Genomic DNA, 14347 nt, shown 5'->3' on the forward strand with positions numbered 1-14347 from the left:
CTAGGATCCTCAAAAATGGCTCATCACGAAAACAAGAGGGGCACCCAGCTGACTCAGTCAGTGGAGCATGCAACTCTTGATCTTGGGGTTGTGAATTTGAGCCCCATGCTGGGTATAGAGATTACTTAAATAAATTTAAAAAAATAATAAAGTGGCCTTTAAGTGACAGTTTAACAAGTAAAAAATGGCACTTCAACAATCACTTAATACTATGTGCTAAAAACAATTCAGGAAATCCAAGAATGAGTAAGCCCCACTCCTCAAGATCAGTCTAATGAAGACAATCAAAAACAAAAAATACAATATACTAGAATATATATGCAACACCAGGTACAGAAGTGATTTTAGTCAGGAATGTCTGGTCATCAGGTGGTAAAGCCTGAACTGGTACTTAGATTCATAAGTAAAAAGACTGCAAGACATTCTAGTCATAAGGAAAACAAAAACAATATGTGAAAAAAGTAACAGTATGAAATGGGCATGGGTAAACATATACATAGACAACAAAGTGCAGAGTTTCAATCCGGGCTGACACCCATTGTGAACTACAGACTTTAACTCTGCCTTGGTTTCCTCATATTTAAAAAAGGAGACTATTTCACAGGAGATTATAACACTTTAAATTATATGTTGGTTATACTGGGAGAGACGGGCAATTTGTCTGATTTTTACAATACTACTTCAGTTACTTTTTAAAAAATGGTTTTAGGCACTATATACACCAGGTAAGACATGCCTGCCAGTGGGCTAACCAGGTGCTACTTACAACTTAGTCCGATCACCCCATGTGAGACCAGGGAGATCAACCATTTGACCTGCCCTAAAGCCATCTAGCTATTTACAGAATCCAGATTAGAACCCACTTTTCTAATCAGGTTCTATATGTTTTTTCCATTCTTCAACACTTCTTAAGTTAAGATACTACTGTAAGCACATAAAAATGTTACTCTATTCATTAAACTCTAATTAGATTGCTTTTTTTTATTTAAGATTTTATTTATTTATCTGACAGCACAAGCAGGGGGAGCTGCAGAGGAAAAGGGAGAAGCAGGCTCTCAGCTGAGCAGGGAGCCCGATGTGGGGCTTGATCCCATGACCCTGGGATCATGATGACTTGAGCCAAAGGCAGACACTTAATCAACTGAACCACCCAGGCACCCCTAGACTGCCTTTTAACCTACCCCACGGACTAAGGATCTCTCTCTCTCTCTTTTTTTTTTTTAAGATTTTTATTTATTTATTCATGAGAGACCCAGAGAGAGAGAGAGAGAGAGAGGCAGAGACATAAGCAGGTTCCATGCAGGGAGCCCGATATGCGACTCGATCCCGGGACCCCAGGATCACACCCTGGGCCAAAGGCAGGCATTTAACCACTGAGCCACCCAGACATCCCACTAAGATCTTTTTTTTTTAAGATTTTATTTATATACTAAATTTATTTATTTATTTATCTATCTATTTATTTATTTATTAAATATATATTTATTTATTTATTCATGAGACACACACACAGAGGCAGACACAGGCAGAGGGAGAAGCAGGCTCCATGAAGGGAGCCCCATGTGGGACTCAATCCTGGGTCCCCAGGATCACGCCCTGGGTCGAAGGTGGCGCTAAACCGCTGAGCCACCCAGGGATCTCCCACTAAGATCTTTAACTAAAAATACTAACAATCTTTTAGTCAGCAAGTCTTCACTAAATATCCATCATGGAGTTAACAATCGGATAACCAAGGTGGAAGGGGTAATAGGTACCAAGGGAGTGGGATAGCCAAGATTCTTGTCATTTATCTCCTGATAAATCTAAGGTAGCACCACTGATGAGAAGAGTTCAATCTCAATATCATCCTTTAGTGAATTTACTACCAGTGAAGAAAAAAAAAATTAAGGAAAGTTTCTTTTTAAGTTTGTTTTTTTTTTTTTTTACGTAATCTCTACACCCGATGTGAGGCTCAAACTCACAACCCCGAGATCCCAAGATCAAGAGTCACACATTCTACAAACTAGTCAGGTACCCCAACTAAGGTAGATTTCTATGCACCAACAAGGAAAGATGCCACAATAAAAATGAAAATTGTTAAACGTTTATGTATTACATAATATTATATTGAGCTACCTATAGCTTTCACGTATATATACATACATATATACCCACACACACACATATATACTTAGGTACATGTCTGTAAGTTATTAGGACAGGCTCAGACACATACCATTTTTTTAAGTTTTCCAAGGGAATTTGTCATTGGGAGGGGATTCTACTTTTTAAAATTAAAATGTTACTTAAAAAAAAAAGTCACTTACAATAAATTCCACTTTATTTTTTTTAAGATTCTTTTTTAAAAAATTCATTTAAGTAATCTCTACACCCAGCATGGGGCAGTTTATTTCTAAGTTAAATTTTAATTTTTCACAGTAAGCATGTCTCCTCTGGTGAAAAATAATTTTAGGGGTGCCTGCTTCTCCCGCTCCTGCTGCCCCCCCCCACTTGTGCTCTCTGGCTCTCACTATCAAATAAATAAAATCTTTAAAAGTAATAATAATTTTAATGATGCTAAACTCAAAGGAAAACATAATAAAATCAATCCCCTCCCAATACATTAATGGAATCAATCTTTATTATTTAATGTAAAGAGGACTTAACACACACTGGAAAACTTAAGCAAGCATAAGTAACTCAGAAAACTCAGAATATTGCTGAGACTTCCACCGTAACAAACCTTTTTTTTTTTGTTTTTTAAAGCATTTACTCTTCAATTCTTCAAGGCACAATCCATTCTGGTCATCGATTTAGACCACTTCTGATGACAAAAGTACCTCAAGAATACCTTATTGATCTTTTATATACATTTGTAACAGATGAAAAACAAATCAGACTGCAAATTCTTTTAAAGCCTAAGCCATGTACCAATTTTTGGTCCAAATTGTATAGGATAAGTTAAACTTAAATTGCATTCTATTAACCAATATAAGTATATTTCTGTAAGCACAGTTACACTGAAATGTTTTAAAAATAAGAAAAACATTGATTTTTGTCTTTCTACACCCACCTGAATCAAACAGTTCTCCCTTGAGCTAATCAAATATTTTCAATGCCGCCTGCATTATTTTTGTTAAAGTGCTTTCCCAAGTCAGTTGAATTCCTAGTTGTTTCTCACCCAACAGTCAGGCCAGATAGTTGTTATTTACAGATCGTAAAGCCTTCAAATCATTAAAGGACATATAAATGTCTTTACAACTGTAATACGCTCTAACAGAACTATAATACAGGCCCCTAGCTAAAATACTGTCTGTGAATGTCTTTGAGAGCTTCTCTGGTATTCTATGTTACTAACAATCATGGATACATTTTTGGTTCCATGAGATAACAAGTTCCATTTTATAAACAAATCATCAACAGAAAATATTTATTCAATTTCTACTTCAGGTTATCTAAAAATTCATCATGTTTACAACAGTCAATCTGATATTCAACCTCCTGCTTAGAAGTCTTCAATGGTTTCCCAATGTAATTTAGTCGTTCCAACTTTGAACAAGGCTTATAAAAAGCACTCAAACACAGATTCCTGACCATCTATCCACACGTCCTCTCCCCCAACAAAAACAAACAATGACTCCGTTGTAACACTATTCAATTTTTCAGGCCTAAGATTTTCTCCAGCCTCTAGTAACATCTGTCTTCTCTCCCATTCCCTGGGGTCATTCCTACCAATCCTTCAGGTCCCAGTACTTAAGGGTCACTGTAAGAGGCCTTTTCCCAAGTACATACACCAGTCTAGATTATTAGATGCCCCTCTAATGTGTGCTTTTCTAGACCCTATACAGGTCCTACTGTGGCATGTGCCACATTGTTTTACAAAAGCACGTTTACTCCTTTATATCTGCCACCAGATTGACGATGCTCTTAAGCCAAATGCCTATCTATGTTATTATAGTGCTACATTTTCGTTGAATAAACGAATACAATAAATTTCCCCAAGTTACAACTAAGAAATGATGAGAAAACTGGGGGGCACCTGGATGCTACAAGTCAGTTAAAGCAGCCGACTCTTGGTTTCTGCTCAGGTGGTGATCTCAGTGTCAGGAGATGGAGCCCCGTGACCCCTTGTCACAGAGTCTACTTAAGAGTCTCCCTCCATCCCTCCCCTCCAAACAAATCTTAAAAAAAGAGAAATGATGAAAAAATTAAACATATTTCATAAAACAATGAAGCACTATTATTACTAACTTAAGCTACTCTCTCCCTTTGTGAAGAAATCAACTCTAATGACACACATTTTTCTTAAAGGAATCAAACAAATATTAAAGAAATACCTTAATATTTTCAATGTGATGATAGTATTGTGGTTATGCCTTCTTGAAATCCGTGTATTTTAGAGATGTATGATGATGTCTTTAAAGCTTAAATGATAGATTTGCTTCAAAAAAGGAAAGGATAAGGAATATAGAGACAATACTGGCAATGTGTTGATAATGTTGCATTGGGTATGGTTACATAGAGAATTCATTATAATATTCACTCTACTTTTGTATGTTTTGGGAAGAAAAAGCAAACAGTTACATACACATACAACACATAGACTGCTGCCAATTTGAAGAAGCCCAACACTTAACATGTACTACAGAATACGACCAGAAATGCCTACATTTCTGACAGAATATTTTGGTGACTCTGAATTAAATCTATCGAAATACTTAGATGTCATGCACTATAATTACCAATTTTTGTTTTCAAAGTTTACAAGTAAAAATGTGGACAGAGCGTTAGCTTTTCTTTTCCAAAAAGTTTTCAGTGTCAATGAAAATATTTGTTAACATCCTGAAGATTTTAGAAAAGAACATTTAGTTCAATTACCTTCCTAAATTATTAAATCTTCACCAAACGGGGGGGGCATACTTGAATTTGATAAATTATAAAAGAAATCTCATTTTGGATATTATCAAAATCAGAGGTAAGTCAACAGTTAAATAATTTCATTTCTGGGTTGAGACTCACAATGTAAAAACCTCTTTTTGAAGTACAAAGTTCCTGTTATATTATGTATTATACAAAAGATAATGAAAATTCTATACCAAACTTTAAAGTCCCCTGCAGGGCAGCCCTGGTGGCAGTTTAGCGCTGCCTGCAGCCCCGGGATCGAGTCCCACATCAGGCTTCCTGCATGGAGCCTGCTTCTCCTTCTGCCTGTGTCTCTGCCCCTCTCTCGCTCTCTCTGAATGAATAAATAAATCTTTAAAATTAAATAGATAAATAAATCCCCTGCAAAGAATTAAAAATAGGGGGCACCTGGGTGGCTCAGTGGGTTAAGTGTCCAATTCTTGATTTTAGCTCAGGTCAAGATCTTAGGGTCGTGAGACAGAGTTCTGTGCTGCGCTCAGTGCTGGGCATGGAACCTGCTTAAGATTCTCTCTCCCCTCCTCTGCCCCTCCCTCCTCTCATAAATAATTTTTTGAGGGAGAAATTCCCTACAGTCTATTCAGCTAACGTGAAAGCTATTTATTCATGCCTTCTCTGGCAAACACTGAAATATCCCCAAGTGGACACTAACTGAAAGGTACTCACAATAGGTAGTTAAAAATCACATGCTTTCTTCGTTGCTGTGGACAGAGCAAATAAACTGCTTTATGCAAAAATATTAATCTCAAGGAAATGTAAAATATTAATAAACAAGGCAGTAAGATATATGAATGAATCCTTGCAATAGTATTAAAAGTAATTTGACTTTAAGGGCAGCTGCTTTCGGCCCAGAGCGTGATCCTGGAGACCGGGGATCAAGTCCCACGTCAGGCTCCCTGCATGGAGCTTGCTTCTCCCTCTGCCTGTGTCTCTGCCTCTCTCCCTCCCTGTGTCTCATGGACAGATAAACAAAACCTTAAAAAATAAAATAAAAGTAATTTGACTTTAGCTGAAAACTTCCTCTCAAATCTGGCTGGAAAGGCCTGTAAAACCCCAGTAAAGCACTTTCCAAGATTCAACCGGGATAGTGGTTCCGTATATACACCATTACAAACAAAGGAAAAATCAATAATTAGCATCACCGAAGCATCCTTCACTTAAAATGAAGCCTCAAGTGCTACTAGCTCACAACTAAAAACCCAGGTGTGTCAGGAAACTGTAGTGCACATGCTTTAGAATGCATAAGAGGCCATTTAAAGAAAATCCTCATTTCCGGAGCTTTCCCTCAGACCTACAGATCATAATCTCTTATGGATGAGGTACAGAAATCTGCATTTAAAACAAATTCCACAAGTCAGTCACAGACTTCCAAGAAGTACCTTTACCACTAAGGTAAAGTTTCCATTTCAATTGTTAAACAAAAGAACTCCACCCAGCCGAAATAGCTTTTCCCATCTAGTGCAAATGTAGCAAGGAAATTTTTCAAGATTAGAATAGGAATGTAAAAATATTTAGTAATATCAGGTTGCAGTGATCCTGAAACCTTTACAGTATATGCTAGGGTTGTCCATTCCTCCAGGATTTTACCACTAACAACCAACAGCATAAGACTATGCAAATAACCCGGAAATGATGCCGTGAGCTTCCACAGCTTTATTATACCCTGGAGTCACTCAGTCATAGTTAGACTAGGCCATGTGCTTTGTTCCAGGTCAACACCAACCTCCTCCCGCCACCCCACCCTCACCCCTACAGACGTGAATCTGAAATCGGTAATTGATTTTTTCAAATACTTGAATAGAGAATGAAGTGCAACCTACCATTAAAGGCATAAGAGAAGGACTGTAGCTGAAACGATCTAAGACCAAGTTGCTATTCCACAGCTCCACCGCTAACTATAAACCCAGGTATAGAAAGCAATGTGGCAGTAAAATACAATCAGGAAAATAAAGTTTCTCCACAACACGTGTTCAAAACCAAGGAGGCATAGATGTTAGACTACTTCAATTGATGACCAGGCAATCAAAAGCAATTTTCTCTTTAATCCAAATGTCCTAAATTATAATGTTCTTTTCTTTGCAAGGCAAGATGGAAAGATTCCTAAGTAGTAAAAAAACAAAACAAAACAAGACACCTGACTTCATTCTGACAAATGCCTAGAAAGAGGGTCAAAACAAGCAACAAAGTTACTCATCTTCCTATTTTAACAAGCAGGGAGAAAAACCCAATGTCAAAAAACAAACAAACAAAACAAAACCAACAGGAAAGAAAGGCAGGCAGGCTTTCCAAAAGCTTCCCCCCTCTCTTGAGGTCAGTGACAGATGTGTGAATTTGACCGCACACAATAAATTCTACCATAATCCTTCACGCTACTCTGGAATCAAGCAACACTCCAATACAACTTTAGCCACTATTTGTTAAGACACGGAAAGGACTCATGTAGCATCTGCTTATTTTCCTGCATTGCAAAAGAGAAATTTTACTCTGACCAAAACCTACATTAAAAAAAAAGAGTAAGCAACTAGCCTTTTAAAAAAGCCTATCTGTAGTATATATATTTTGATTAGTAACTGCCTTTAAATTACCATGTTGTTTGATTATAACCGCAAGCTAAATAAAATAAAAAATCTACGCCTGTTCTTCAAGTTGAGACTTCACATAAACATAACGCTCCATATTCAAAACACTTGAAATACACTGGCATCTGCAGAGAGTCAGTTCGACAGAATTGTGGAAGGTGAACAAGACTACAAATATTGGGTTTAGTTCTGCCACTTAACTTGCCAAGAGACCTTGGGCAGCCTCTCAAGTCTCACCTGTGAAACCGGGTTTCTATTTACCCCTATTCAAAAGGTAAAGAAGGACCAAGTGAGTTTTGCTCTATCCAAGTATAACGAACACTTTTGTTAGTTTCAGGTGTACAATACAGTGATTCAACAATTCTTACGTTTCTCAGTGCTCATCAAGATACGTGTACTCTTATCAAAGGAGTGTTTTACGTGAAAGAAAAAACCCTTGACAACCATCTACATGAAGGGCTTCCTAAAACGTCCTGCACACCTCCCCCCCCCCGACAGTATCTGTAAAATCATCACGGGAAACCTTACCTTCACGTTCCATGACCTCTTAAAAATCTAAATTTCCTCACAGAAGCGTCGAAATCGAACCATTACTGAAGGGATAAATAGGGTGCCGCGATTTTTTACAAGCAACCCTGGCCAGAAATTTCGCTCTCAATACGACGCTCCACCCAAATAACGGAAGAATTTGTCTTTTTTCCCCCCCTGTTTCATAACGAGGCGAAAACTCTAAAGCCTCTAAAATGTAATAAATTCCTTTCCCGCGTTTCCCTGCCTCGTTAAGGTGCTCTTCGAGCGTGCCAGGGGCCCTCCTGGACTTCCCCCAACACTAAAACAACAACAACAACAAATCATCCTCATCCCCGGACCCGGGCGGGCTCCTCCCTCGCCGCCACAGGATCAGACAGTCGACCCCGCGCGGCCCGCGCCCCACACCGCGCCGCCGCCGGCCAGGCCCCAGCCCGCGCCGCTCCCCTCCCCCACGGCGCCCGGGCACAGACCCAAGGCCCGCGGGACTTACACTCTCGTGGTCCCACCGCACGTTGCTGCGCTTCTCGTCCGGGGCGAGGTTTCGGTCCCGGCCCATTAACTCATCCAACAGTTGCGCGGCCGAAATCATGGTGCTGTTCTCGGGCGGCTGCTCCCACCAGCCCTGGCACCCGCCAAAGGAAACGCCGGCGACACGGCCGCCAACCCCTTCAGCCCGCTCGCAGGCCCAAAAGCCTCCTCTAATGAGGAGCCGATAAGACAAAATGGCCGCCGCGCGGGCGCCTTCCCAGCATGCCGTGCGCGCGCGTGCGCCCGCGGGGACACGCCCAGGTCTGGGAGGTGAGCTCGAGCCCCGCTTCCGCCGGCCCGGGGGCGGGGCCTGTCGCCGCCGGGCTGGGATCCCGCCCCTGCCGGGTGGCGCCGGCCTCCTCCGCGCTGGGCTGCGCCGAGGGCCGCGCGGTTCCGTGACGCTGCGCGCCTGCCTCGCCCGGAGCGGGCCGTGTCCGCGTTCTTTCACGCGGGGCGATGCGAGCGTCCGTGTTGAGATGAAGAAAGGGGGTAGAGTAGCCTTCGGTACCCCGCGGTGCAGTCGGTACCGTGTCCCAGGGGAGGAAGCTGAAGCTCGTGTGCACTCTCCTGTGTCTGATCGCGCCTCCTCCCCTGCCGGGCGCTCCGCTCCTCCCCTCCCAGGTCCCCTGATTCCCTGGGTGGGAGATGGAGCGGGAAGAGAGAGATCCTTTTTTTTTTTTTCTTTTTTTGTACTTATTCGAATTAATCGAGTTTTTTGTCTAACATTTTATTTATTAATGACAGACCCCGAGAGAGAGGCGGAGACACAGGGAGGGAGAAGCAGGGTCCCTCTGGGGAGCCCGATGCGGGACTCGATCCAGGGACCCTGGGACCACGACCTGCGCCAAACGCAGACGCTCAACCGCTGAGCCACCCAGTTTGTTTTTCAGCTATTCATCTGTTGAACAATTGAGTATTTACCGTGTGCCAGGTAAGCCCTTGAAGGTTGAAGCTAAGTCCTTGCGCCCCAGACCTTGAGGATTCTTGACGGAGACAGTCGGTAAAGAAAATGAAATCTATCCATATAAATTGTGGTTAAGTTCTCCATCACAGTGAAGGGTATGGACTCTAAAGCCAGATCAGCCTGCTTTGGGGATAATCCTGGCTCTGCCTCTCTGTGCCTTCTTTTTCCCATCTAGAAAATGGAACTTACAATAGTGGCCCCGATAAAAAGAAATAACAGGGCCCAGATTGAAGTCACTGTTGAAAAAACCCCACTACAGGGACGCCTGGGTGGCTCAGCGGTTGAGCGTCTGCCTTCAGCCCAGGGCGTGATCGTGGAGACCCGGGATCCAGTCCCACGTCGGGCTCCCGGTGCATGGAGCCTGCTTCTCCCTCTGCCTGTGTCTCTGCCTCTCTGTGTCTCTCATGAATAAATAAAATCTTAGAAGAAAAAAAAAGACACCCCCCCCCCATTACGACTTAATATGTAACCTAATTGCAGTTTTAGCCTCTCCCAGGAGAATTTAAACCAGTAAATCGCCTGCCTTTGGCCCAGGGCGAATCCCACGTTGAGCTCCCGGCGCATGGAGCCTGCTTCTCCCTCTGCCTGTGTCTCTGTCTCTCTCTCTCTCTCTCTCTCTCTGTGTGACTATCATAAATAAATAAAAATTTAAAAAATAAAAAAATAAATAAACCAGTAAATATGGGGGCACCTGGGTGGTTCATGGTTGAGCATCTGCCTTTGGCTCAGGGTCTGCCTTTGGCTCAGGTGGTGATCCCAAGTCCTGGGATCAGTCCCGCATCAGAGTCCCCACGGAGAGCCTGCTTCTCCCTCTATGTCTCTGCCTCTCTCTGTGTCTTTCATGAATAAATAAAATGTTTTTAAAAATAAACCAATAAATCTGGAATTTCCTGATCGGCACTAGTGAGGTAACCTTGCCTGAAACAGTCCAGTCTTAACTTCTTTGTCCCATCATTCTTCTACCTACAAAATCCTTTCATTTTGTATAGCACCCCAGAGTTGTCTACTTGCTGGATGGGAGTTTACTAGTTAAAAAAAAATTTTTTAACAGTCCCCTGCACAGGGTGTTATTGTGAAGATTAAATTAATTGATACAATGTATGGCATGTAGAACAGGCCCAACATATTTTAAGTTCATTTAATCATTTGTTATAATAAGAGGGGGAAAACAGGGTTCTGTTGAAGTGTAACAGAGAGGACTCTGGAAATTACTTTAGACCTAAAAGAAGGATTCAACCAAGCAAAGTGAAGAGAAAAGAATTCAAGGCAGGGAGAGTAGCATATATGAAGGCCATGTCCTATGAAACAGTGTTCATCGTTATTTCACATATACATAAGACTACAGGTCCTGGGTATGCAGGATGCCTGTTAGATGGCCTGAGGATGCCAAACATTCAAGAGACTGCTTTTGACTTAGGTAGAGAAGGAACCAGCAAAAGATACTGTGAAAGGGAAGCTGAAGAGGTAAAAGGAAAATCTGAAGACCATAGAGTCAGGGATGGCAAAACAAATAAACAACAAAAATAGAAATTGTTTTGGGGATCCCTGGGTGGCTCAGTGGTTTTGTGCTGCCTTCAGCTCAGGGTGTGACCCTGGAGTGTCAGGATTGAGTCCCACATCAGGCTCCCTGCATGGAGCCTGCTTCTCCTTCTGCCTGTGTCTCTGCCTCTCTCTCTCTGTCTTTCATGAATAAATAAATAAATAAAATCTTAAAAAAAAAAAAAAAAAAAAACCTGTTTCAAGAAGATTGCAGAAAACTGTAGAAGGTCTAGTATGAAAAGACCCAAAGTATCCATTGGCTCTTAGAGTCAGAAGCCAGATTGGAGGGGCGCCTGGGTGACTAGTTCAGCTCAGGTCATGATCCGGGGGGCCTGGGATTGAGCCCTCCTTTTGGGCTCCCTGCACAGTGGGGAGTCTGCTTCTCCCTCTCCCTTTGCCCCTCCACCTCATTCATGCTCTATCACTCTCTCTCTCTCTCTCTCAAATAAAATCTAGAAAAAAAAGAAGAAGAAGCTAGATTGGAATGGATTGGAGAATGAAAGGGGAATTGGGAAATTAAATGGTGATTGGACAACTCATCTTAAGAAGGGAAGGAGTGTGGGGATCCCTGGGTGGCTCAGCGGTTTGGCACCTGCCTTCAGCCCAGGGTGTGGTCCTGGAGTCCCACATCGGGCTCCCTGCATGGAGCCTGCTTCTCCCTCTGCCTGTGTCTTTGTCTCTCTCTCTCTCTCTCTCTCTCTGTGTGTGTGTGTGTGTGTGTGTGTGGTGTGTGTGTCTCATGAATAAATGAATAAAATCTTAAAAAAAAAAAAAAAAAAGGAAAGGACTGAGGGGCACCTGGGTGGCTCCATCAGTTAAGTGCCTGACTATTTCAGCTCAGGTCATGATTTCAGGGCTTACCTGAGATTACGGTCATAAAATTGGAGACTTGAGTTGGGCTCTGAGCTGAGTGGGGAGTTTGCTTGAGATTTCTCCTTTTCTATGTGCTCGTTCTCTCTCTCTCTCTAAAATAAATCATTAAAAAATAGAAAAGAAGGGAAGGAATGAAATGGGATGAAAACTAAAATGAAGTATGGGTCAAAGGAAGCTTTTTCTTTTTAAGATCTTATTTATTTATTTGACACACAGACAGAGAGGGCACAAATAGGCAGACTGGCAGGCAGAGGGAGAGGGAGAAGCAGGCTCCTCACTAAGAAGAGAGCCTGATGCAGGTTAAAATCCCAGGAGCCTGGGATCATGACCTTGGGCAAAGGTAGACACTTAACCAACCAACAGAGCCACCCAGGTGCCTCAAGGGAGGCTTTTGTTTAATGGGAAATTAGGATATGCTTAATGTCAGAGGAACAGGTGGAAGATGAAAGGTGTAAGGTGGTTATTTTTCAAGTTTTATTTTTATTTAAGTAATCTCTACATCCAGTGTGGGGCTTGAACTCTCAACCCTGAGATCCAAGAGTCACATGCTTTTTCAACTGAGCCAGCTGGGTGCCCCAAAAGTTGTAAGTTTTTAAGAAGGTGGTAGTAGAGCTCCTTTGTCTGCCTGATGGGATGCTGCCCGATTCATGAGTCATTTAATAAAGCCGATTAGATCTTCAAATTTATTTTTTTTAATATTTTATTTATTTATTAGAGAGAGCACGAACAAGGGGAGGAGCAAAGGGAAAGGGAGAAGCAGCCTTCTCTCTGAGCAGGATCCCAGAACCCTGAGATCACATACAACCTGAGCTGAAGGCAGATACTCAACTGACTGAGCCACCCAGGCGCCCCAGATCTTCAAACATAGAAAAGAAGGATGGAAGGGTGATCTGGCTGCAACATCTGTCACCGCATTGATTGCCAGGGTTGATTGCCAGCTGATCTGGCCGGCTAGGTGGGTGTTACCTATCTGCCTAACCCTCACCACTCCTTGTGCATCTCCCCACCCTCAAAAGTTAAAAGCTTGGTCAAAGAGGACAGCCTTCCCCAATAGAGGAGGACCATGTTTCTGTCAAAGTTATATGAGTAGAGGGATGCCTGAGTGGCTCAGAGTTTGAGCATCTGCCTTTGTCTCAGGGCGTGATCCTGGGATCCAGAATCAAGTCCTACATCAGGCTCCCTGCACGGAACCTGCTTCTCCCTCTGCCTGTGTCTCTGCCTCTCTCTCTCTGTGTCTCTCATGAATAAATAAATCTTTAAAAAAAAGATAAAGGTTTTATGAGTAGCTGTGCTCCCCTGTTGGAAACTCCCAAGCAAGTTCTCAAGGTCCATTTGTAGGAGAACATAGGGTAGTCAAGCTTTATTATTATTATTTTATTATTATTATTTAAGATTTTAATTATTTGAGAGAGGGAAGGAGAGAGTACAAGCAGGAGGGGCAGAGGGAGGGGGAGAAGCAGGCTCCCTGCTCTGCAGGGAGCCCGATGCAGGGCTTAATACCCAGATGCCGAGATCATGACCTGAGCTGAAGGCAGATGCTTAACCGACTGAGTCACCCAGGTGCCCCAAGCTTTATTATTTTTTAAAAAGGAAAAATAAAAAAGAAGAGGAGGAAGAAGAAGATAATGGTTGTATAAGCTTCAGAGCATATTTGTAGCTATTGGCCTTTGCTACAAGAAAGGACCTTTCTCTTCTGAAACAAGAAAGACAAAAAGACACATCAGTTTGTAGATATAACAGTGAGATAAAAGTTTTCTCAGCTGATGGCTACTCTTTGCTCAATGAAGCACTTTTTTTTCTTACAGATTTTATTTATTCATGAGAAACAGAGAGAGAGAGAGAGAGAGAGAGAGGCAGACACACAGGCAGAGGGAGAAGCAGAACTCTGGGATCACACTCTGAGTCGAAGGCAGACAGATGCTCAACCGCTGAGCCACCCAGGTGTCCCCTCAATGAAGCATTTTTTGAAGATTCACCAGTGCCACAACCACCAAAAAGGGGGAGAAAGTATACATCTCGAACCAGAGTTCTTCTAAAACCTGAATGCAATGTTACAGCTTCTACTCACTAAAACTTTTAAATCTAATTCCCTCATTCATTCCACAAACTTTACTGGTACATGTGCTCCATGCCAGGAACTGTACTCTGTGCCAGGAATTGGATTAGTGGCTGGGAATGCTAAGACAGTTGTATAAGACCCTTCTCCCAGGGAGCTCCTGATCAATGGAAGAAAAAAAGGAACAATAACTTGAAGTGAAAATACTAAATGCTTTTGAATCTTATCCAGTCACACCCTCAGCAAGTCTTACACTACAAGTCTCCTTTCCCTAGACTCAAAAGGGCAGACACAATTCCATGTGTATTACAACTACAGATAATGGATTCATTCATCTATCCTACATTAATTCAACCAGCACCAGTGTCATCTGTTTTC

General features: G+C 42.2%; 1 protein-coding gene and 1 long non-coding RNA gene across 22 annotated transcripts in view; one reads left to right on the forward strand and one right to left on the reverse strand.

Moving 5' to 3' along the window:
- The window catches only part of LUC7L3 (LUC7 like 3 pre-mRNA splicing factor), a 30576-nt gene extending 21791 nt beyond the window's left edge, over positions 1–8785 (reverse strand). For all 21 annotated transcript variants that reach the window (XR_012008880.1, XR_012008878.1, XR_012008879.1 and 18 more), the window contains exon 1: positions 8500–8785. Coding sequence is in view for 10 of the 21 variants with exons in the window: in XM_072780050.1 (XP_072636151.1) it covers positions 8500–8598 (99 nt within the window). In the remaining 11 variants the exon portion in view is untranslated. The remainder of the gene's footprint in view (positions 1–8499) is intronic.
- A 109-nt stretch (positions 8786–8894) lies between these two features.
- Positions 8895–13255, forward strand: LOC140606530 (uncharacterized). Its single transcript, XR_012008889.1, has 3 exons — positions 8895–9158; positions 9282–9468; positions 12629–13255. It is a non-coding gene; the product is annotated as an uncharacterized lncRNA (long non-coding RNA).
- The last annotated feature ends 1092 nt before the right edge of the window (positions 13256–14347 follow it).

Source organism: Canis lupus, chromosome 16 (genome assembly GCF_048164855.1).
Source record: "Canis lupus baileyi chromosome 16, mCanLup2.hap1, whole genome shotgun sequence".
Lineage (NCBI taxonomy): Eukaryota > Metazoa > Chordata > Mammalia > Carnivora > Canidae > Canis > Canis lupus.